The sequence below is a fragment of the Suillus fuscotomentosus genome, assembly GCF_016647785.1.
Source record: "Suillus fuscotomentosus strain FC203 chromosome Unknown F5891scaffold_59, whole genome shotgun sequence".
NCBI lineage: Eukaryota > Fungi > Basidiomycota > Agaricomycetes > Boletales > Suillaceae > Suillus > Suillus fuscotomentosus.
Genome location: NW_024539571.1, coordinates 320811 through 345410, shown reverse-complemented (window position 1 = coordinate 345410; position 24600 = coordinate 320811). Strand labels below are relative to the sequence as shown.

The 24600-nt window shown below is 45.9% G+C and overlaps 6 protein-coding genes across 6 annotated transcripts; 4 read left to right on the top strand and 2 right to left on the bottom strand.

Annotated features, from left to right (window-relative positions):
- Positions 1 to 3666: 3666 nt before the first annotated feature.
- On the top strand, positions 3667 to 6095 carry F5891DRAFT_1193543 (uncharacterized protein; the record flags this gene model as incomplete). The annotated part of the gene is made up of 7 exons (XM_041367766.1): positions 3667 to 3819; positions 3875 to 4072; positions 4124 to 4534; positions 4588 to 4721; positions 4769 to 5068; positions 5544 to 5697; positions 5742 to 6095. The coding sequence occupies 7 exons, from the start codon at positions 3667 to 3669 to the stop codon at positions 6093 to 6095; spliced, it is 1704 nt and encodes a 567-aa protein (XP_041221676.1).
- A 188-nt stretch (positions 6096 to 6283) lies between these two features.
- Positions 6284 to 7973, top strand: F5891DRAFT_1193542 (uncharacterized protein; the record flags this gene model as incomplete). The annotated part of the gene is made up of 5 exons (XM_041367765.1): positions 6284 to 6324; positions 6374 to 6492; positions 6546 to 6710; positions 6760 to 7250; positions 7305 to 7973. The coding sequence occupies 5 exons, from the start codon at positions 6284 to 6286 to the stop codon at positions 7971 to 7973; spliced, it is 1485 nt and encodes a 494-aa protein (XP_041221675.1).
- Positions 7974 to 9553: 1580 nt separating this feature from the next.
- Positions 9554 to 11099, top strand: F5891DRAFT_1193541 (uncharacterized protein; the record flags this gene model as incomplete). The annotated part of the gene is made up of 6 exons (XM_041367764.1): positions 9554 to 9571; positions 9623 to 9994; positions 10049 to 10242; positions 10293 to 10464; positions 10517 to 10665; positions 10721 to 11099. 6 exons carry the CDS (start codon positions 9554 to 9556, stop codon positions 11097 to 11099), a joined length of 1284 nt encoding a protein of 427 aa, XP_041221674.1.
- Positions 11100 to 12511: 1412 nt separating this feature from the next.
- F5891DRAFT_1130422 (uncharacterized protein) lies at positions 12512 to 15666 on the bottom strand (the record flags this gene model as incomplete). The annotated part of the gene is made up of 9 exons (XM_041364528.1): positions 12512 to 12858; positions 12944 to 13297; positions 13394 to 13561; positions 13658 to 13765; positions 13819 to 14032; positions 14085 to 14784; positions 14831 to 15036; positions 15088 to 15314; positions 15366 to 15666. The coding sequence occupies 9 exons, from the start codon at positions 15664 to 15666 to the stop codon at positions 12512 to 12514; spliced, it is 2625 nt and encodes an 874-aa protein (XP_041221673.1).
- Positions 15667 to 16584: 918 nt separating this feature from the next.
- Positions 16585 to 18605, bottom strand: F5891DRAFT_959222 (uncharacterized protein; the record flags this gene model as incomplete). Its single annotated transcript, XM_041375636.1, has 2 exons — positions 16585 to 17519; positions 17621 to 18605. The coding sequence occupies 2 exons, from the start codon at positions 18603 to 18605 to the stop codon at positions 16585 to 16587; spliced, it is 1920 nt and encodes a 639-aa protein (XP_041221672.1).
- Positions 18606 to 20661: 2056 nt separating this feature from the next.
- On the top strand, positions 20662 to 24600 carry F5891DRAFT_983787 (uncharacterized protein; the record flags this gene model as incomplete). The annotated part of the gene is made up of 19 exons (XM_041377362.1): positions 20662 to 20778; positions 20828 to 20908; positions 20954 to 20988; positions 21073 to 21167; positions 21226 to 21277; positions 21325 to 21351; positions 21403 to 21414; positions 21436 to 21560; positions 21612 to 21686; positions 21738 to 21797; positions 21849 to 21908; positions 21972 to 22453; positions 22552 to 22716; positions 22762 to 22943; positions 23007 to 23161; positions 23213 to 23572; positions 23629 to 24233; positions 24291 to 24331; positions 24387 to 24600. 19 exons carry the CDS (start codon positions 20662 to 20664, stop codon positions 24598 to 24600), a joined length of 2943 nt encoding a protein of 980 aa, XP_041221671.1.

Here is a 24600-nt window from a genome sequence, read left to right as displayed (position 1 = left end):
TTGTGACAATTGACCTTGTCAGCATATAGCTTTTTTTTTAGGTCTTTCTACATCCCAATTGACATTGACTGAATTCTCCATGAAATTCATGTGCAACCCTAAATATTAACCTACCACCCCTCTAGGGTTGAACATGGCATGGCAATGCCGTAAGGAGCCAGGCCCATTGTCAATTTCATATCTAGCGAAATTGATCGGTATAACAAAGTTCAAGGCTTACACCGGGTATGGCCAAGCATCGCTGTAGCTGTACGCCTATCTCATCCTTGATTCCTCAGTCATTAATAGCTGGCTGCAATGAATACAGCAACCACAGTTCCTAGCCTTTCTGCAGCAATTCTGTTTGAACTTGGCCCATCTTTTAGGACCCCTAGTTCAGATGAATTGCCCATTATCTCTCTGGTCCTCCTGTCAAGACTTGCCAAAACCTCAGTTGTCTGCCTTTTGACTTGGTTCATGAGTGAAAAAAAGTGAACCAAAGTTCTCGCGCTCCGGACTCATGTTGACTGAACTTAGTTGTGATGTAATTAGAACACATTATGTAATAGCCTAATACACCCTAATTAAATTTTAAATTGGACCACATATAGCTAGTCTCCTCTAGTAGAGTAAGTGTGAGGCTCGAACAATAGACAATCAAACTTGCTCTACTAGAGGAGACAGTAGACAATTAAACTTACTTTAATTGTGGTGTTGTGAGCGAGGCTGACTCAATTAACTAGGCTGGCTCTACTCCACTAAGAACACCATGGGGGCAGCCACCCTGTGCCATGAAAATGAAATGATTCACTTTCTTTCACTTATAGATATATCATTGACCTCAACAGTCATGAAAATGATGTGCTCGCAACAGAAACAATTCACTTTCTTTCACTCATAGATATAGAAGGTGAACTACATAGGCTCAACCAGCCTGTTTTTTTCTATATCTATAAGAGAGAGAAAGTGGATCGTTTCTGTTGCTTGTATATCATTGCCATGAAAATGATGTGCTCGCAACAGAAACAATTCACTTTCTTTCCCTCATAGATATAGAAGGTGGTGAACTACATAGGCTGGACCAGCCTGTTGTTTTCTATAAGCAAGAGAAAGTGGATCGTTTCTGTTGTGAGTACATGGCAATGATGTACTCGCAACAGAAACGATTCACTTTCTTTCACTCATAGATATAGAAGGTGGTGAACTACATAGGCTGGACCAGCCTGTTGTTTTCTATATCTATAAGTGAGAGAAAGTGGATCGTTTCTGTTGTGAGTACATCATTGCCATGTACTCACAACAGAAACGATTCACTTTCTTTCACTATTAGATATAGAAGGTGAGCATCTGAAATGAGTGAGGCTCGAACAATATATAATCAAACTTACTCTACTGGAGAAGACTGGTTGTTAGACTGTGGTGTTCTCAGTGAGGCTGACTGTGATCAGCTAGGCTGGCTTAACCTCACTGATGACACCATGGGCGCAGCTGCCCTGTCCCTTCACAAAAATGATGTGCTCGCAACAAACAGATTGTATTCTTTCCAAACTTACTTTAATTGAGGTGCAGTCAGTGAGGCGCATGTCACCTTGCATTACTCTCACGATCACGTGACTTAATTTTTGGGCAAAAAGTTATGAGTCACATGTCCAGAATATGCCCATACAAGGGTGATACATTTAGTCTATGTTCTACACCAAGCAAAGTACAAGTCGGAGTCGAAAAAACTAAGATAGAAAAAACTAAGGTAAATAATGCAAGACAGGGATGGAGGGGCCCTCTCCATCCTAGCCTTGCACCCTACAGTAAATGAAGCAAAGTAAAAAAGTAAACTAATAATGAGCCAACTGTAATGATAGTTAGTATGATGTTGAATATTAAAGTGACACTTACCGAATTAAACATGTCAAAAAAAAATGGGAGGCGCATCAAGTGCAGACCAAAAACTATGGCAAAGATCAGTATCATCTTGAATCTTGAAAAGACACTTACCTCATCAAAACCGCTACCAGACAATGTGTGAGATAAAGCTGAAAAAACACTGTTAGCACAAATCAGACTTGAAAACAAAACAAAAAACAAGCCGGAAAATTCAGTGGATCTGATAAAGCTAGAGAGCAGGTTAGTAAATTAGATTTTAACAGGAGAGACAGATATATGAAGGCACCAGTCCCTGGGGACATGGATGGTCAAAAAATTATCCCCCAGAGCCCAAAGTGAGAGGCGCCAGTCCCTGGGGACATGGATGGCCAAAAAAGATCCCCCAGAGCCCAAAGTGAGAGGCGCCAGTCCCTGGGGACATGGATGGCCAAAAAAGATCCCCCAGAGCCCAAAGTGAGAGGCGCCAGTCCCTGGGGACATGGATGGCCAAGAATATATCTAAAAAAACTAAAGAAAAGTGAGCCGCTGGCAGAATGAGAAGACTCACCTTTAAGGCGCGCTATCAAATTTGATAGCACACCAGTTATTAACAAGAACTGTAAATAAATATGAAAAAAATCAGTATTGTCAAGCGGATGTACAAAGAACTTACTTGTTATTATGGGCTTGATGACTGCAGCGCTGCCTTTGACTACTTGCAGCTGCAGTCTGCAAGTAGCCAAAGGTCAGATGCAAGGAAGGTATGGTAGAGTAAAGGAGGATGAGTAGCGTTGCAATACATGGTTAAAGGTTGAAAGAAACGAACCGTGGGAGAAATGGAAATGGTTGATGTACTGTTTGTTGATTTGTTCTTGTTTGCTGACATCTTCCGGCAAAGTACGAAAGTTGACTTGTGCAAAATTTGCACAAGTCAACTTTCGGACTTTGCCGGAATATCACGTGCACAATTGTGGTTGGTTTTTGCGCACAATTGTCTTTTGTGGACGTATCTCTATTGTCAACGCATCTCCTTCGTCACTTGTAAGTTTTATTTCTTTTGTTTGTGACTATGTAACATACTGACTACTATTTCAGGCCAACGTTTGCTCAACGCGCGTGTTTTATGGACGCGTCTCTATTGTCAACGCGTCTTCGTCACTTGTAAGTTTTATTTCTTTTGTTTGTGACTATGTGACATACTGACTACTATTTCAGGCCAACGTTTGCTCAACGCGCGTGTTTTGTGGACGCGTCTCTATTGTCAACGTGTCTTCGTCACTTGTAAGTTTTATTTCTTTTGTTTGTGACTATGTGACCATACTGACTACTATTTCAGCCAACGTTTGCTCAACGCGCGTGTTTTGTGGACGCGTGTTTATTGTAAACGTGTCTCTTTTGCTACTGGTGAGTTTTTGTTGTTATTCTGTGGCGCAGTGGCAAATTAACTACAATTTTAGTTCAATCTTTCGTCAACACACGTTTTGTGGACGCGCGTCTCTTGTCAACGCGTCTCTTTCGTTTCTGGTGAGTTTTTGTTCTTTTTCTGTGGCGCTGTCGCATACTAACTACAAATTTAGTTCTATCTTTCGTCAACACGCGTTTTGTGGACACGTGTCTCTTGTCAACGTGTCTCTTTCATTTCTGGTGAGTTTTTGTTCTTTTTCTGTGGCGCTGTCGCATACTAACTACAAATTTAGTTCTATCTTTCGTTAACACGTGTTTTGTGGACGCGCGTCTCTTGTCAACGCGTCTCTTTCGTTACTAGTGAGTTTTTATTGTTGTTGTGTGGTGCTGTGGCATACTAACTACAATTTTAGGTTCTCTATCATGGCGCGCACCAAAAACACTGCAAAGAAGTGCACTGGTGGCTCAGCGCCACGCGTACACCTTAACATACTCAAGACCGCCGCCAAGAGCCTTTCTAGAGAGCTGGCTGGGGGCCAAAGTTTGGAGATGTCCAAACCGGTTCATCACAATGAGGTAAGTCTTTTGTTTCTTGCTGTATGTGTGCTAATGTACCTTCTTCTCCCAACAGTTCTGTATCCTCTGCCGGGATGGCTCTGCATCATTTAAAGAGAATACACTCTTTATGTGCAACCACTGCCCCAGAGTGATGTGCCGCCTGTGTATGCGCCTCCCTCCGGGCACTGAAGACACGATCCTCAATGAGGACGTGTCTTTTAAGTGCATATGTTGTCACATCGCCCTGGAACAGCAGGGCGCACCGTACTATGTAAGTGTTTTGTTTTCATCATTTGTTCATTTACAACTAATACTATGACAGGGCTTCTATCACGCTAATGGTGTCCCAGTCCTCAAGTCTTTTCTACAGGTCCACGCTTCCCTCGAGCTCTCATCGCATGCTGAACTTTCAGCGGCACCGGTGATATTCATTCACCTCATCCTTGTCGACTTCAACACTACGGCCAGCCCTTTCTCCTTGGCTCATTCATTCCTTCAGCCCTACTTCACCAGCAGCGGCATCAAATATCATGAGATCGCCTACAACATTGTCTCTGACGCGTCCGGTTACCGCAAAACCATCTGTCAAATCATCAAGGACCTCAAAAACTCGTTCGCATGGGAACGTGTGGTGGTTGGTATATCCACTCACACTGACAATGATTCAGGTGATCCTTTTGCCGGGTACAGTTTGGATGGCGAGAAGCACTATGCTGGCGCCCCAACTGAAGATGTAAGTTTTTTGTTAAATTTTTCTGCCGCTGATTACTAACTAGAGACTTGAAGTTCTTGGAGGGTATCCTTAGTCCATGGCAATCTCTCCTGGACCATGCGGACGAAACCTACCTGTGGCTCTTGTGCTGCGGCACAATTGTCAACAACAGTGACTCGTTTGCAGGATTGCAACGCACAGTAGTTCAGTAAGTTCATTTAAATTGCATTTTTATCTTATCTGACATTCCAACAGTCACAAGCTCTCTGCCACAGTCACATTCAACGCCGCACGTTTTCAACCATCTTTTGCGTCCCATTTGCTCCTGGCATTCACTGAACAAGTCCTTGTGGAACGTTGCCCCATTGGCCTCGCATTTGGTGACATGCTGGTGCAAGCTTACAAACTCGGTCGCCACACTGACGTCTTCTTACTGACACCACTTGTGGGTAGTCTGAAGGTCTCCAAGTTTGTATGGGCTGATGTCAAGTCCCGGCCTTGGGGTGGCTTCCTGCCAATCCAATGCCCAAGCTGTGGGTGGACTGATTGTTGGAGGTCAGTCTTTGTGAGGGCTTGCAAGGATAAGGTCTATATCTTTGAGTGCAAGAATGACACCTGCACCCAGTCTTTCACCTTCAGCCCTCCTGAAGGGGCCACCATGTTGACATCAGGTAGGAAGCAAGGGTGTTCATGGATGCATGTACCTTTGAAGCCATTGTTGACTTGATTATGTACATTTCTTTCTTTGATTACTCAAATTTGGTCACTTCATATATGTCTTAGCTTTAGACAATAATGTTTGGTTGTTTGTGAATGAAACTTTGGTAGATGCACTTTGTGGATTTTGAATATAGTGAAAATTGTCAACATAAATGTCACATGACCGTGTTTGTCACATGACCTTGTTTGTAATGTTGAGTTTTTCAACAATGAAGTCTGGTCCAACAGTACATCTGCAAACTTGTACTGGCCTGCATCCCTGTGATTCTTATTTGTCAGATATAATGGCCAGCTGGACTCTTGTTTTTAGCAATGTGTTGAATGAACACAAAGATTCCTTTGTAGCAGCTAAAGGAAATTCTGGCATCAGGGCTCGCATCCTCAAGACAATCAAAGATGCTATAGGCAGCAGTGAAGCAGCCAAAGACCCTTGTGTCATGCTTCCTGAGAAAAATCTGTGCAAGGTGAGCTTTTATAATTGTGTTCTATACTAATCTAATCAATACAGGCTGTTCGTGCCTATTATTTGGACTTCCTGGAAGATGATGAGGATCGCAAGGCAGAGGAAGAGATTATTGAGGGAGGAACTAAGGACACATCTGCTCCAGATGCTGTTACTGTAGAGATGGTGAGACAGAGGGAAGATGATAAGCCTGAGGATGCTGGGAAGTACAAGACAGAATTCTCTGGTTTTGATGTCGTCCAAAAATTATTTAAGGATGAATTTGCAGAATATGACAAGCAGCACAGAGATACCTCCAACCCAAAGTCTATGGGTCAGAGGACAAGATTGGCCCGCATGTGGCACCAGGCCATGTCCCCTGAGGTGAAGAAGGAGCTTGAGCGAGTTGCAGGAAAATAGAACCAGGAAGGACCTCCTGCAGATACCAAGGACAGGTATTTTTTTCCCAAGATTCTATTGGCATACATGCTATATAACTCAACAATACATCAATAGATACCGTACCTGTAACCAGAAAAAAATGGTGGAGGACTTTATAGACATGGTCCGGAGAACCATGGGATTGCATGTCGTCATCCTTACAGCCCATGACTGAGGTGAGGGAAAAGCTCCTGGAACTACTGTGTAAGTGTTTTTGATGCTTCATATTGTTAATAATGACTAACTTGTTTCTAAAGCTGGGAGACTTCGCCACAAAAGGCCAAAAAACCTTTTACTCAGGCGACCAAAGACAATCGGAAATGGGCAGAACATGCTCAAGATCGTCTTGCCAACTGGCTTCTCAAAGGAGAATATGGTAAATGTCTCTTTTAATTTTTTAATTTAATATGGTAGCTAAAAGTCTGTCAGCCGATGGAGAGGTTAGTGATGGAGAGGATGACGATGAAAATAATCTCCCAGATCTCACTGTTGAGGTCAATGATGATGGTTATCCTTGCCTACCCACAGGCTTTGTATGTCTCAAGCTGAAGCACAGACAACAGCTTGTTCGGGCTGTCTTTCAAAAGGCCTACGGTGAGTTGATTTGTCTTATGTGATTGTATCATTTACTCACTTTTCCCAGCTGTTATTACCAACAATCCTAGGGCTCTGGTGCCCTGGGGTGAGATGTCGACCGATCCCACTCACTACCTTGATTCAGGATGCATTCCTGAGAATGTTGTCATCAGGGATCCTTCCCACCTGCAAAAGGACACGATCACTGCAATCTACTCCCACTGGAAAGACCGTGCTAGTCATGACATGCCGATTGTACGTTTTGTTGGATATAGGCAAGCTGATTTCTATGATGCTCGCACTAAGAAAGGAGCTGCAAAGGGCAAGTCAAGGGCGAAGCCTGCCTATGTTGAAGTCTCTTCAGATGAGGAAGGACTCTTGAACAAGGTCACCAACGGTAAAAGCTCTTCAGATGAAGATGACGTCGAGGTGGAGACTCCGACCATTCCTGAGTCCAGCCCAAAATACCATCTTGCTAGGGACATGGTCCCTTACCTCAAGTCTCTCTCTACTGTCCCTTCATATCATTGTCTTCTTACTGCGGTTCAGAAGCTTCTGGTATGTCAGATCTCTTAACCGCATGATTTTACATTGATTTTGTCTTTTTTAAAGCAAAGAACAGATTCAAAGTCAAGGAAACAGCATCTTCCTGTCTGGGCTTCTTGGACATGGTCTCAGGCATATCTGCCTCAAGACATCCATGAGGATATGAAAATTGCCTCAGTCGCCCTGGAGCATTTGAGTAACTACCAGTTCGATTCTCGTGGATGGGGCATGGTTGTGGCCCTGGGACTTGGACTCCTACTTCGTGAGTGTTGTCGTGCTCAGGAGTATGAAGCCGACGAAGCTGGAGATGATGTACCTGACTACTTGGGTAACTCTATCTTGGGCATCCAGATGGGCGACCAGATTGAGGAAAAGGTTGTAGAGATAGGGGCAGCAGTAGAAGCCATGCTGAAAGATGAGAGCCTGGGGTTGTTTGTTGTGAGGAAAGACATTGAGAAGAGGCATTCAGAGGAGAAAAGGAAGTTGAAGGAGAAAAGGAGAGTCGAGGAGGAGAAGAGGGCTGAGGAGGAGAAGAGGGTTGAGGAAGAAGAAAGATTGGCTAAGAAAGTAAGCAAGGTGGACAAGAGGGTGAGGAAATCCAATGCTAAAGGGAAGGGTAAGAGGCCTGCTGCAGATGTGGAGGAACCAACCAAGAAAAAGGTGAAAGCTTCCCCTCCTGATCCACCTCGTCGTTCTGTCAGAGACAAAGCACCTCCAAAGAAGTACAATGTCTGAAATATTTGATATATCATTCCATACATCTTGTATCACAATGGCTTAGAGTTGATTCAATGTTTTGTATATCTGTGCTTGAGACTTAAAGAAATATTCAATATGGCACTGGCCATACATGTTTGAATATAGGTCATTACTCATGCAGCTGGCCCATTTGCACAGACTGCACAACCAGGCCGGCCTTCATTGGTATGAGTCACTATAGGTGCAGCCAGCCCCCTTTTCACATTGTAGAAGCAGGCCGGCCCACAGGAGTATAGGCCATTACCCATGCAGCTGGCCCATTTGCACAGACTGCACAACCAGGCCGGCCCTCATTGGTATGGGTCACTATAGGTGCGGCCAGCCCCCTTTTCACATTGTAGAAGCAGGCCGGCCCACAGGAGTATTGGTCATAACCTATGCAACTGGCCCATTTGCACAGAACGAAATACAGGGCCAGCCGGTATTGACCTTTGGGGCAGCTGTTCCCCTTCACATATGCCAGGGGCAGACTACCAGAATGTTGGGTTCTTCACAATTCACTGTACACTATCAATGGCTATAACTTGATGTAGATTATGCATGACCTGGCCTTCATAGTGTACAGTGAATTTTGAATAGCCCAAGATTGATGCCCTAGCCACTGTATATATTTTAGAATATTCACAGATTCACCATCACAGTGATATGCAGGGTGAGGATGGCTCATCACCTCTACATGCATGTGTTACTGTTTTGTGGGTCACAACTGTACTACTAGTGTATTGCACAGATTTTGTAGGTTTTATATTATTTTTTTCATTAGCCTTTATCATCAGTATTCAAGTTGGATCAAAGGTAATAACCTCATCCCAATCCTTTGATCCAACTTGAATACTGATGATGTTTGGATAGTTTAGTTACTGATCCAAAATTGTTTACACTGCACTGTATTTTAGATATTACCATTTTTTTATACTGGAGGATGGAGGTCTTCAAGTGCCTTCAAAACCATACTAATCCAAGAGCTACCATTAGCCCCTACAGTGTTTGGCCTATCTGTCATTTATACTAGAAACACTGGCCTGTCCAGGTACTGCAGGTATGTAGAGACACCGGCCTGTCCAGGTCCTGCAGATACATCATGTATACTAGAGACACCGGCCTGTCCAGGTACTGCAGGTATGTAGAGACACTGGCCTGTCCAGGTCCTGTAGATACATCATGTATACTAGAAACACCAGCCTGTCCAGGTACTACAGGTGTGTAGAGACACTGGCCTGTCCAGGTCCTGCAGATATATCATTTTTACTAGAGTCATTGGCCTGTCCATATTTCACATAGTCGGCCGATCCTGGATATACGTACACCGGCCAGTGTCCGGTAGGCCAGGTTTTGCAGGCCAATGTACACATCCTATGACAGGGTTTTACAGTGTCATATGACTGAAAGGTGTGCAGGTTCAGGTAAAGAGACCGGCAGCGCAGGTTCAGGTAAAGAGACTGGCAGTGCAGGTTCAGGCAAAGAGACCGGCAGCGCAGGTTCAGGTAAAGAGACCGGCAGTGAATGTTGATGGAGCAATGGGATTGTGCCTGTAAGTGGAAGGCCATGCGTGGGCAATGCTTCACAGGATAGAGGTATGTATGCTTTTTGTTTCCAAATATCAATTTGAACTTACAAAGTCGCAGTGTTGGAATGGCACCTCATTTCAGACCACCACATTGAAGGCCTTGGGAGTCCGCTTTCAGCTTGAGCATCCCATTGGTGTCCAATGTGTCAATCCGATCCCCACATTCAATGACGACTTTGTTATTCTTGACTACAATGGTGTCCATGAAGTTGGACTCAATTTCTGTGGATGCGAGTCTGCACAGCCGCACATCACCCAGTTGCTACGTGTTTGCTTGTTTCCCGCCACCACACTGGACCCTAAATCAGCCGCCACCTTTCATGTGCTAGAGTATTTTCAAATGCTGTCCTTTGAATCTAAAGTATCGGCATGGGAGTTTTATAATACCGTTGCTCGCCTCACAGATAACACAGGCACCCGTGTTCTAAAGGTAGGCAAAGTGATCTTGCATTCAAATACATCTTTACTGACATGTATCCCTTAGGATCGTTATGCGAGTCTTCTTCGGATGATACGCGAATGGCGCTTCGTGATGCAAATGAAGCGCTGCAGTCAGGGTCATCATCCTGGAGGCATCCAAGCAACAGAGGCCGGTGCTTGTGCCGTCTTATGCCCTGCCTGTCCCCATCCAAGCAGGAATCTACCTGTTGGGTGGGAAAATTCGCCACCAGAATTCCAGTGAGAACACCCATATAAGTTTTTCATTTTCATTCTTAACTCAGCCACAGATTTTTATATGCAATTTTTCTGGCTATTGATGCAAATTTCCGACTAGTTTGGCGTAATGTATCGTCAGATGCCGTTGATCCTGGACTGAATCATGGGTACGCATTTTTGGTGGAGGAGACCACGTACAAGGACTTTCTGGCTTCGCACTACAGGGTGGGGAATCCCCAGGAGGTAAGTTTAATACACTCGCCTGAGACACGGTGCTAACCATGATTAAATGTAGAAGAGCACATGTTCTAGCCACTCTGCTGTGAACCTAGCAGATACGAGGGCTTCGCGTGGACTTGCGGCAACAGGTGCAGGCACAGTTGATTGTGCGTGGCACAATTTCAAACGACCGTGTTCAGTTGGTGACTTACAAAAAGGAGAAAGGTAATTTCTTGTATTTAACATATCATAGTCGCATTTCTGAACCTACCATTGATAGGTACATCAATATGGACTATCTATTTTTTTCAAGCATGCGCTCTTCACAAGACATTCGCATCCTCAACGTATCTTATGATATTGCCTGTCAGTGGAATAAAAATCTTTGGTCGCACATGTCGACATTCCCACACCAGTATCATATCGACCACAATCACAAGGTTGTCACATTCCTTGTTCCTAAGTTCCATCTACCAGTGCATATCGCCAGTTGCCAAACCAAATTCTCATTTAACTTCATCAAGGGTGTCGGGCGGACTGATGGTGAAGCCCCAGAGCGCGGGTGGGCAGATATCAACCCCATCGCTACAAGTACTTGTGAGATGGGACCCGGATCCAGGCGAGACACCTTAGATGATCACTTCAACAATTGGAATTAGAAGAAGGTTTGCAGCACTTTGGTCACCCCATTTTGGACACCTCTTAGGTTGATTGCTACCTATAGAGGTTTTCACCTAAGAGGTACTTTTCTGGTGGTCTACCCAATGTTCTGTGGTCTTTCCCTGTTGTTGTTAGGGACCAAAGACCATTGGGAATATGTTGTGGGAGTACCATATGATGATTTGGACCACTTGAATTCCCTATAACGTAGGGGTGTCTGGGGTCTTCAAATGATGATTTTTTGGCAAATTTCCCTACCTTTGTGGATTGCATCTGTGACCTGTGCCCTGCCTCCTAGACCCCCCATAAACATAATGAATCTTTTTTTATATAATTGAACAATATATCAAAATTGTATACTTTGTCCAGACAACCTACAGTCATCTCCAACATGCCAGGCGCATAACCCACAACAGATTTCATTATATACCCACTGGACCCGCTCACATCCTCTGGAAAACTGTCCTATGCCCAGTCCAGTTCCACCTAACACTACTGGTACGTACACTTCAAACCACACACATGTTGGTTCATCACACCCACTCCTCAATGCTCACTCTGCTTGCATCTTGGTAGGGGGCTCCTCCCTGTTTAACCACATTAGCTGCAGTACCTCATGGCCGTTTACATACTATTGGACCCAATATTGTTACTACAACCTTTGTCTATAGTACTCCAGACTTTCACATAGATAGATGAATAGGGATGGCATACCACAGCATTGCAAAAATGATAAACAGGCGAGACCAGAAGCTTAATGGGAAGGACCATAGGTGTGATGTGCCTGCAATAGGGAAGACCATAAGCTTAATGGGACAGACCATAGGTGTAATATGCATGCTATAGGGAAGACCGCAGGCTCATTGGGACAGACCATAGGTGTACTATTCATGCTATAGGGAAGACCACAGGCTTAATGGGATGGATCATAAGTGTACTATTCATGCAATAGGGAAGACTGCACCCCCCCCTTCCCTTCAACAGACTATTCCAACTAGAATTACTCCATTTCTACTAGGAAGACACCATGTCCGATTCTTCCTGAAGAACAAGTATGTCACTCAGCTACTACCTTCATTTTCTCTCAATTAATGAATATATATGTAGATGTAGCTCAAAAGTACTCCATTGGTTGCTACTAGTGATGTATGCATAACAGTAAGAATTCCCCTTAGATGCCTCCCAGATTTTGGCTCAATCTATGTGCATAAATATTTTCATGCATTTAGGAATTTTATCCAGCATGTTATGCTCATTTTCTGAAAAATGCAGTTTGGAGCTGAGACATCACTAATAGCTACTGTATAATACATTCTAACACATCTGTCAGCCAAAACCAAGTGACAACTATAAATTCTATATGCGCCAACATTTATTTGACAATTTAATGGAGGACCAAAAACTATAAATTCTATATGCACCGACATTTATTTAACAATTTAATAGGGGAGGAAGGCATAAAGTGATCATCAATGTCATCCGTGTCATCCAATAACTCATTACTGTGATCATACCTGTACTCGTCCACTAGTGCAATGTCTTCAATAGCATCCATCAGTTCCTCGTCTCCGATCTCACCATATTCCAGGTCTCCCTCGCAATCACCTTCCTCCCCTTCCACACTCTCGGCATCATCCTCATCACGAAAGGATGACTGCGCTTGATCACGAGCGGCCTGAAGCAATGCTTCGTCAGAGGGTCCCCAGCTCTCACCAACTGGCCATGCGCAAGGAATACACTGAACCTTTTTCTTCCAGACTAAACATATGTTGACAAGTTCAGACTGTGTCTGTCACTGCAACGTCACTAACAACCATTGATAACATTGTAAGGACACACATACCTGCATTGTTCGAGGCACCTCTTATGGCCCCCCACTCCGCCAACATCCATTCTTGAATGACAGCCCTCTCATGCATCAGTTGAGCTTCCTCCTCCATGCACCGATCAACCTCAAGTTGCAAGCGGATACCATTTCGGACGGCATCATCTGATAGCCATGCTGGCGGCGCTATAGTGTCATCATCAAGCCCGACATCTTGCCAGATGTCATCATCAACATCAAGCAGAAAGATGCCATCACGTGGGATGATGTGAGGCATAACAGCATAAGGAGGTGCTCGACGCTGGCGTATAAGAGATCGTAGTTGATAACACAAACCATTGTACGTTGAAACTAATTTGAGGATGCCGGGCTCTCACCGCTTGATCGACTGCTGAGTATTGGCATGAAGCTTGTGCTCAGCTGGAAAATTGTGAGACGTGCACCAGTCCGGTCAAATCGTCAACGCACCATTGATTGTTGCTCTGTACGATCTCTCAAGTCTCTCAAACTCAAACTTGCGTTGACGAAGGCGGTCGCGAATACGAGTTTTGACTGCAAGGGCATTCAAGTGAACCATAAGATAAACATCCTTCTTCATCTTCTCCAGGTTGACCTTGTCCTCTGTTCCAAGCGCAGCTCGTCATCGTCGGAGAGAGTCAGCAGTTTTCGCTCGCCGTGAGCGGATGTCTGCCAGCTGCAGGTTGAACTCGACAATGTCAGGGACACGGCCACCATGGAGCTGCATCTCGAGCTCACGAATAGAAGCCTCCTGAGCTTCTAGGGTCTTCTCCAGTGCTAGGATGGTAGTAATCACCTCCGCCGCCTTGTTTCTAGATTGTCCTATGTAAGGTTCAGTTCAGGACTCTTAGAACATTTGGTTATTACAGACGTACGTGGTGCGGGTTTCGTCTGGTAATCAACCTGAGCCTTCCATTCTACACGAAGCATATGTTCGTCCACCTGTAAGTCATGTAGACTGTCCAGTGCACCGTTTTTCTTTATTTGACAGTGGATCCAGTGCCGATGGAGCCAATGTCCAAACCCTTGTAATGATTTTGAGTCCAGATGACGAATTTGTGTGTCGAGGACGAAAAGCCGCTGATTAAACTTCATAGCGAAGAGTAAGATACATAGAATGATACGAATAGATCATACGTACCCCAGAAACACACAAGGAGGGGATGAGGGGCTTGAGGAAACTCCACAGTCGTTCGCATCCTTCACTGTCAGACAGTCCGAATCCTTCTCGCTTCCTGGGGTGGTACACAATCTGACAAGGCCACTGGTGACCATAGGCATGGAATACGGCAACAGCAAACGCAATGCGAGATAGAATAGAGTTGTCCATGAACTTCCACTTGCGACAGCTCCGTTCGAGCTGGCATCCAATGTCATATAGAAGCCCAATGGTCATCTGAGCAGGGAGATGTTCAAACAACCGATCCAATAGAGCAAGCGCATAGTGTTGTTTTTCTCCCGCCGATGTGAGGTTCACGACCCACAGTACACGATCGTGTCTACAAAGCAAGGCCATCAGGCCTGTATCGGTAAAGAAGCGAGTACTTGCCTTCTCTCGCTTTTCGTCTGCAGCGATGAAAGAGTCTCCACACCCGTTCAAGACCGACACTGGTACACACATGCCCTCTTCATAGCAATCTTTGTCTGGCTCCGCCCTGGAGGCCCTTGCTTGACGACTTTCTCCACGACACCTTTGAACAAAATCTTCCATTGCGTTCACATCGGCCATTGGTAGAAAGAAAGACGATGTTGGGTTAAGAGGATCGTTGCCAGTAGCACCGTGAGGATTTGTGGAACATTTTTGTGTGAAGCATGCGTCAATGCACACAATAATATTTGGCCTGGAAATGGTCAACTGGTGCAGTAGAGTCATAATAGATGACGCACATGGAAGGAGAACCTCTCACTTCGTTTCGCCAATTGTTCCCTCCGAAACAGAGTGGGCACTGTGAACAAAGATACTCACTAGGCTGGTCCACACAAGAACCGTCCTTCCGGGCATCAGTAATGAGGGTAGAGATGTAATCCCGAGCCAACACAGTCAAGACCCAGTACCAGTGAAACACATTGCTGAAGCGACGCCGCAAGCTATTCTGAAAGAAGGTTAAGTATACAGGCGCACCCATGAGCAGGGAAATACTGACCTTCAATGTCAACTTGTATCTCATTCCATCAAGAAAGGTCTCCAGAGCATCGCACCAAGCAGTTTGGTTGGGGGACTGACGAACAAAGAGGAGGCGAACGAACTTCAGAACTCGTAAGTCTACTGCCAGAGAGGGAACCATGGGTGCACATGGAAAAAGGCCGCGACGAAGAAGCTGAAGCGGGGCGGGAAAACAAGGACAGGCGATGATGGTGATTTCTTCGAAAGCTGTAATGTACATCAGACCAAAGTTAGAAGACAAGAAAGATGATAACATACCGTCGAAAAGTACGCATGCAACCTTGATACTACGAGTTCTGCACCCAGTCCCGCACTCTCCATCATTTGAATGGTGTTCTCCTGGTATGTTGGCATGGCGTAGCGATAAAGTCTCCTCAATATAAGATAGATAGGGCACTATCATGCGCGGAATGATGTCTTCTGACCATCTGCGCCATTGATTGGCCCTTTTCTGTGAGCTGGTGAGACGACGGGGAACAGGATGGTCAGAGAAATGCAGGGAGTCGCTGAATGGAATGGTCGCTTCATCATCCTTGTGTTCTAGTTCTGTCCTAGACATGGACAATGAACGAGGTAGAATTTGCTGTGATAAATGTCGTCGTCCTGGCATAATCAAGACAGGAGGCGGGCCAGGAAGATAAAGGTTTAGCTTCTTAGTCTCGCGGGGGCGTTTCCATTTCTTGACCATCCAAGGTTCACAAATAATAGTGCTCGATTGTTGTGTCGACGGAGGCGATGGTGAACCAAGGGTGGTTGCTCTATGACGTCGAGGCTTCGGACGGCGGACCGCCATGACGAAATTCCTTAAGACCCGAAGTCTTATAAGGAAGAGAAACAACGACACAAAGTCAATTGGAGAACCTCAAGTCATGGACGCGCAGTCCAGCAGAGTTCGATGGCAGTGATTAATTGTAGTGGACACTGGGTGGACTGACGGGCAGTTGAGGAGAGTTCAATGGAATAACTGGTGGTGGTGGTGGATACACTGGGAGTTGGAAGACAAAGCCCTCAAGGCAAATGTCCATAATCGCATCAGAGCAAGTCCTTCGGGTCAGGAACCTTACATAGTCGGACATCTCATCATCTGCATTTCAATGTCATAATGTAATTATGTCAGTAACTGCGCTAACCCAATAAGAGAATTTTGTTGTGCGACCGACTGAACCAGATATATGTTTTGATGGGACTTGCAGAATGAAAAAGGAGCTTGGAAACAGAGGATACATGAATGAGAGCAAACAGATGAGAGGACGAGAAGCCTACAAATTGAAGTCCATGCTGTGGCCCTACAAAGTTGAGTAATGGAGTTTCCTACATTGCACAGGAACATCAAATTATGCTGGAGGCAGTGTCGCTGATTATGTCACGCAAATTCAACTAGCAGGAATACAGCAACATCAATCAAACATATAATGATGAGGTAACAAAACCGCAAGACATTGCTACGGGCAAAGACAAAAACAGCGAAATTATGAGATTATGATTGCATGGGAAGCGAGTGGGGCACAATGGGAGGCCTGCCGAAATGATCGAAGAATGTTTGAACGTAAAACGTCGCCGCCGTGTGCCTGACTTCCCAGGAGTATGTATCTGTGAAATTGTCCGAGGTCAGTGGTGTCGTAAGACAAGGCGGAACATCATCCCAATCGCAAAGCAGTCTCCGGAAATTCTCAAGGTAAGGAAGACAACCCATCAAGGTGTTGTTCCACAACCCATAGTTCTCCGACAGAAACGACTCCGACCACATCACCAAACCAGCCTCGCCCGGGAAGATGCTATGGAGGAGCTGCTCGCGACCAACAGCATCATTGTTCCAACATCCCCATGCCAAGTAACAATCAAGATCCCTCAACTCGTACCGAAAGCCAAGTTCAAATAACTCCCAGGTGATCTTCTGAACCAGAAGCGAAGGAGGGGTGGCGAGACTAGCGATGGAGACTTGTTCACCCCGAAATTTAACAACTCCTTCTGGCGAAAATATATCACCCTGAGTTTCCAACAGGTCATCGCCGAATAAGTCCCGCATTGCTCGCTTCCCCTTCTCGGTGGCTGTGAGACTCTTTCCATCTGGCTCTTTCCCTTTGGAAGATTGTGGTTGGACAGAAGGGACGCTACTGAGGAAATCGCGCCAGAGCTGAGGAGTGGGATAAGTGCGTGGAGGATCATGGTCAACTCGGCCAATCCACAGTGGACGAGCAGCGAGCCAGTTGGCAAGGTATAGTTGCAATCGTTCAGGCAACTTGGGACCAATGAGGAGAGCGGGTTCGGGGAATCTATACCCCCGATCAATAATGTAGGGTGTGTGAACACGAGACTGGTCCTTAATGGCAGTTTTCATGGCGCCATCCCAATGCAGGTTCGGCGGTGGAAGGAAAGGAGTCTTGGGATCTTTCCACTTATCCCTAGATTCACCTGACTGTGTAGGGCGAGCTTCGATGAAGTCTGAAAATTGCGTGAGTATGCAACATATACAAAGGAAAAAGGGTACATACAAGGCCGGTGCTGTTGTTTACCCTTCTGTTTAGGCGCCTTGCCAAGAGCAGATAATTTGGGACCAGAAGCAGGACGACTTGAGCTGGACAATGGTTGAGAGGATTTGTCAGACTCGGGATCTTGGTATGTCGTGCCTGCATATAGGCGGCGAATGTGCGTATGACGATTGCGACCACCTTGACCGCGGTAGATGACTTCAAATGGGCGGATTTTTCTGCCCTCTGCGTACATGGCAATAATGCTGTGATCCGGGCGTGTGAGTAAGACCGGTTCAACGACCATCATTTTCGGGGGTATGTATGCACTTGCACGGACATACCAAGCTGGGACGCCAGCGCAGAATAACTTCTCACAGATGTCGCTGCTCTGCGCGAACCCCCCCATCCATCCTAAGTTGACCTCATGGCGAACACCGAAAGTGGTATGAGGTTGGGCGATGAGTACCCAGTCAATGTAAGAGTATATGTCGAGAAAGAGGCGCTGAGCGTCGGTGACAAAAATGAGGAGATCTCGAAAAGTAAGGGGGTGGGACTTCAACCGTGCGATGGCATGAAGGAGGTACAAGAGGCGACTGTATATGATTTGACCTCTGTCCGGCTGATCCTTTCTGTAATCGCAGACTCCTCGTTGCTCAGCCAGTTTGAGAAGGGACTGCAAGCCATCGACCTTATCAGGAGCCAGCGTGCCTACAGGAAATGAATTCCCTGGAATGGACTTAAGGTCATCCCGGCTAGGGGTGAACCAGGCCCAATGTAGCGGATGCGGGAATGGAAATGCCTCCTTTCGAGGAATGCAAACAGCATGACAAAAAGAGTCATCGTAAGACTGAGGCCACTGGAAGCAATCGATAACGCCGAAGCGACCATCTGCCCGGGCTTGTAGGTCTTCTTCTTCAAAGTGGTAAAACTCTGGAACGAAGTGCATGTTGGGCATCGTAATGACTAAATTTCCCTGCACAGCGACAGCGCGGGCATCGAAAGCTTGCAACCAACCTGTTGTAAACATAAGCATCAGTGCATGACAGAGATAGATTGACAAATACGTACTGTCTGAGAGCGTGCAATTCGACTTAAACAATGTCAGAGCATTGGGCATGATGAATGCTACAAATCGTAAGTGGATGTCTGTAACGAAAGCGAAAGTCAACGTACCTTGTGTTGCGTTGTGGAATATGATCGTGAGAGTTTGTGTCGCTGCTCACAATGACAGCAATGATACCATGCAAAGGACATGTGAAGGCAGATCAGCAGAAGTAGTTAAGAGAAAATATGTACGCTCACTGGTGAAAGACTGAAAGTCAAGATGAAAGAAGAGAAACACGACACACCGGGCAGAGAACAGATGCGAGGCACTCCCGCAGAAGGTCTTCAACCCTATTGGTGCAGCAATGAATGAGAACCAGGGCGACCCTCCAGACACGCAGTCTAAGAGTGATAGATCAGCGACACGAAGTCAACTAATCAGGGTTTGAACGGCACGAAGCCAGTTCAGATGCCAAGAGAGGGCTGGGAGTCGGGAGTTGAGGCTGGAAGTTGAGGGCGACAACGATCTAGTGAGGCAGGATGAGAGAGAGAGAGGAAGGATGATGAGAAGAGAGAAGAGGAAGGATGAATGGCGGTAGATAGAAATGTAAGGAATTGAATAGAAACGCAGTGGGAAAATCCCCAATGAAATTCCGATTGAATCTGGGTAGCAAGTGCAATTGTGGGAAAGTCCCAACTTTGTTCAACTCTTCATCACTGCCTCTATCGTCCTGCCTCCTCATTAGATCGTCGTCGCCCTCAACTTCCAGCCCACCACTGCCTCCTCATTAGATCGTCGTGGCTGTCAACTTCCAGCCTCAACTCCGACTCCCGGCCCTCTCTTGGCATCTGAACTGGCTTCGTGCCGTTCAAACCCTGATTAGTCGACTTCGTGTCGCTGATCTATCACTCTTAGACTGCGTGTCTGGAGGGTCGCCCTGGTTGCTCATTCGTTGCTGCACCAATAGGGTTGAAGACCTTCCGCAGGAGTGCCTCGCATCCATTCTCTGCCCGGTGTGTCGTGCTTTTCTTTCAGTTTTTCACTAGTGAGCACATTTCTTATCTACTTCTACTGATCTGCCCTCACATATCCTTTTTGTACACTCCACCGAGGATCGGAAAGAACTTAAGTCTGGATTGAGTGACTATCATCTTGCGGGTAAGTGCCATATCCTCAGAATATGCTAAAATCTTAATCATCTGTTTAAATAGGTCCTTTAACCTCATCATTAATTTCTCGCATATTATGACAGTGCATTCAATCTGGTGCGTCATACTTCACTTCCAGTCTTTAATCGGTGAGTGTACACATTTGTCTCACATCTACTTCTAGTGATATACCCTCGCACCAAATCCTCAGAGGTCATTATCGTCATCCATCCACATACCTGCATATTATGGCGGTCCATTCCATCCGCCTTTCCATTTTCTATAGGTGAGTCTACCCTCACATGTCCCTTTCGTACGCCGTCCGTTACCATTGGAAATAGCAGTCATCCCCACAAATGAAGGTTCTACTGGCGTCTCTACTGTGTATCGAAGTCTGGATTCAGTTTTTTCACCACTTGTGCATTATATCGTACCTTCGCACTATCTTATTTACCTTCTCTTCCCGGCCTTTATACTGCCATAACTTATAACTCGACGTCTCATACACCGCACATCGTCTCTCAACTCTATTCCAACCGTTGTTTTGGCTCTGTTATATTACTGTGACACATCCCTGAGTAAGGGCCCACATTTACTAGCTTTATTTGGGGGTGACACCCTGATACACTAGTAAGTTCCATTCCAGATAATTATTCAATCAACGCAATAACTATTTCCATAGAGTCTGGTCGCTGTATATAATGTGATACGATATTCAGACACCGTCAAAATTTCCAGCCCCTCCTATATTCACTCTAACATTCTCAACTTTTTCACGCTTTTTGTATCTTTACCTGACTTCATGTCGGTGAAATAAAACTGTTGAGGCAACTTCGTGTTCTTCAACTTAATCTTCCTCGTATCTTCGTGATCGTTGGAAGCAGTCTCAAATGCCTCTTGTTACCCGTTCAGGGCGTCGGACTAAAGCCCCACCACCGCCTGACTATGTTCGCACTTACACGTTCAAGGACCAAAAGGCTGCTGAATCTGATGCCGATGACAACCAGGTAATGTGTTACCTATTGTTCGCACTGCAACCACTGCTGATTGCTAAAGGCCTCTACACATACTACGCGAAAGCAAACTCGCTCTCATGCTGGCCCGAAGTCTGTCATGAATACCCAAAACCAAGACCGTGTAAGCTTATAGTTGTCATTTTATTATCTACTAAATCAACATCAGCCGCATCCTCAACCCAAGGCTCGCCCTCTTCCAAGGTCCGAATGTTCTGATCCCATGACATCATCTGCTGAAGAAGATATTTTCTTCTCTAACTTCAGCAAACACTCGTCACTTGGCAGGAAGAAGCGCAGTGACGTGAACGAAGGTCCCGAGGTCCAGTTGTCTGACACCGCCGACGGGTCCACAAATGGCGCAGATGGTGATGTGCCATCAGGTAAGTTTTCTCTCAGTCTTTTACTCGCTATCAACTCTCATTAAATTTTGTTGTACAGCTGGTCTCGAGGAAGATGGTACTAGTAATGCTGCCAATGAGGATTCAGGTATGTGTGTTGCTCCCATGCGGGATGTATTTAAATGTTGACCTGCTGCAGCAACGAACCACAGAGAGCAGACTGCACGTAAGTACTACTAAACATTCTGTAGTAAATAACTAATATGTTGCATGACAGTTCTATCCGACGGTGAATGTGGTGGTGCTACAGCGACAAACAAAGGGGAGAGAGATCCAACGGTGAATGCGGTGGTGCTGCAGCGACAGACAAAGGGGAGAGATCCGACGGTGAATGTGGTGGTGTTGCAGTGACAAACAAAGGGGAGAGAGACGCAGGTAAGCTTTGCTACACATGTCGTAGTATACAACAAACATATTTTATTGCAGGTCTATCTGACGGTGAATGTGGTGGCATTACTAAGATGAACAAAAGGGAGACAAATGAAGGGGAGAGAGATGCAGGTAAGTTTTACTACACATGTCATAGTATACAACGAACATATTTTATTGCAGGTCTATCTGACGCTGAATGTGGTGGCACTACTATGACGAACGAAAGGAAGAGAGATGCAGGTAAGTTTTGTGGCATGTCTCGTGGTATACAACTAACATGCTTTATTGTAGTTCCGTCCGACGGTGAATGTGATGGTACTGCAGCGACGAATAAACAGGAGAAGACTGCAGGTAAATTTAAATTTTGCTATATATATATATATATTAGTACGCAACTAATGTGTCTTGCCGCAGTTGCATCCACGACCGTTCACCCACGTAGATCTGGTGCCCACAAATCGTATGCTCCTGGTCATGAGAGCGAACCCACAGAGAGCTCTGACTCTGACAGCGACTGGGCAGAACTCAAAGAGAAGCGAAAGAAAGCAGAACGCGCTAATGATCCTGCGAGGCCATTCAGACTGTCTGCGAATGACAAGCAGAAGGGACGAGCGGTGGCAGACGACCACGGTGACAATGCCGATGCCGATCCCGAGGGCTGCGATGAAGATCAGATGTCTGAAGATGGGGATGGGGCCACACATAAAGCAGGAAGACTGTCCAAAGAAGGCGTTTTGAAAATGGAAGAATTTGGCAAGAGAGTTATGGCTGAAGCAACTGCAATTGGAAAAGAGTTTGGGAAACACTGGAGGGTGATTCTTATCGAGGCAGGACTAGCGATGAAGGCAACTCGCAAAGAGTCTGCCTGGAACCAGCATCAAGCCTGGTTCCCGACTGTACTACCTCCATCCAAAGAACATAAGTTATTGTATTCATGACTGTTTCAGTGTTTATTAATGACCTTCCAGCGAACTTGGCATCATGGAAAGTCAAGCAAAATGCGCACTATCATGCCCACCCGTACAAAGACCCTAACCACGCATCCCTATGGAAGAAAATCCAACACCATTGGGATAGCGTGGTCGCCAGCCCTGAGGATCTTTCATCACGGGAGTCATCCAGTCTCATGACAGCAGTTCGTGAAGTGTTTGCGAAATCGGTAAGTGTTCTTCGGTGACTTGATCAATGACTAAATATTTGGAAGGCTTCATATTGGTACCGCACCCACGGAATCCATATCGCTGGTATCACCATTTATCCAGGAGATGAGGAATCTGGTCGGCAGGCCTCTGGCTTTTTTGCGGGGTCTAATATGGTGAAGGCTCTCATTGGCGCTCGACAAGTAGATGTAAAGCACTTGATAGATGAGCTTACTACAATCCTAAAGTGTGTTTTTTTGTCTTTTTCTTTGAGGGGATGTGATACTAATATACATGGGATGCGTTACAGATACAAGGACTTGGAGGCTGCTCAAGCAGAAGGCAAGAGTCTCAATTTTCTCCCACCACCTGTCGCAGTCCCCAATGCTCCCCTCTTGCGCAACGGCAAATCCACCAGGGATAGAAATCGCATGGTGGCGCCTTTAATCATCAGTGAAGCATTTGGTTTGTGTCTTATTAGATTCCGCTGTCGGTGTACTCACATGCTTTCGGTAGCTGATGCTGGTCATCCCTCTAAAACGTTGAACAGCAGGTGGATGAGGATGCTTGACATTCTTTACTCTACGCAACTTTGCATTCATGACTGGCCAGCAGGAGTTCCACCCCCTGGCCCTGATTTTGATCTCAAATCGCTGTCTGCGAGTCAATTACGTGCCTTAGTGGGTCCATATCTCAGGAAGCATCTCGGCGACATGTATGAGGCTGAGTTGGGCCGAGATGAGGACGAGGACAATGCAGAGAAAGCCACAATGACAAAGCGGAAAGGTAAATCGAAGAAGTCCAATGAGAATCACAGAACTCGTGGCACGGTTGTGCAGGAGCCCGATGTCATCTTATCTATCAAGGGGTGGACTCGTGCGTATTCAGGTAGTCTGTACCCTACATAAACTAACATTTTTTTTGCATCACAGGTCAGCTATCAGACTTCGCTGGATACTCTCACGAGGTGTACTCAATCCCTCTTGTTATCGACACAGATGGCGTCATTTTACGTTGTCTGGAAGAGTCGGAGAAATTTATCAAGGACCTCCCTCCCCATGTTACTGAGCGTTTAAATACAGGGACTTCATGCTCTATTGGAGCTTCGCGCTCTCACCAGGAAGCTTCGCGCTTGTACCCCGCAGCTCCGCGCTCCGACTATCGGGCTCCGCGCTCCAACTCTGGGGCTTTGCGCTCACAACATGGGGCTTTGCGCTCACAACATAGGGCTTTGCGCTCGATTCCACCTGTCCCTATTCACACTGACCATGATGAACTCCTGGATCACAGCATTCACTCAGATGAGTCCGACGATGATCTCCCACCGTCATCTCCACCACTGTCATCTCCTCATGCGACCCCTCAAGGTTCGAATGTAGCAGCAGGACGATACCAGTACAACTGCGTACGTGAAGATATCCGCCGCTCAATGGCCTCTGAGACTAGGAAATGGACTCGTGATGATTATGAAAGTGCAAGGGAGGCCAACAACATTGAAACGGGAATGGTGGCTGCGAGACATTGGAGCAGGACCCATGTACGTATTTTTGCATTATATCTTTGTCTTTATTTCTCACATACTTTCATGTTGCAGGACAGGGCAAGCATGGGTATGAGGTCTACCAAGGGTCACAAGTATGTCGTTGCCATGTTGCCAATCTTACTGTGTTAATTGTTGTCTATTCCCTAGTCATCCTAAGCCATACGTTCGTGCCTCATCAAAGGCATGCATGGGACCTTCCCCGAACCAAAACACTACGCACTTGCCATCTCATTCGGCAGTTGTGCCATACTCTGAGGGCTCTCCATTTTCGCGCCAATATGCCTCACATCTTCAGCCTGCTCATGTCCTGGATCGCCGTTTACTTCCTCTTGTAGATGAGGATGAATTTGAGTATAACTGA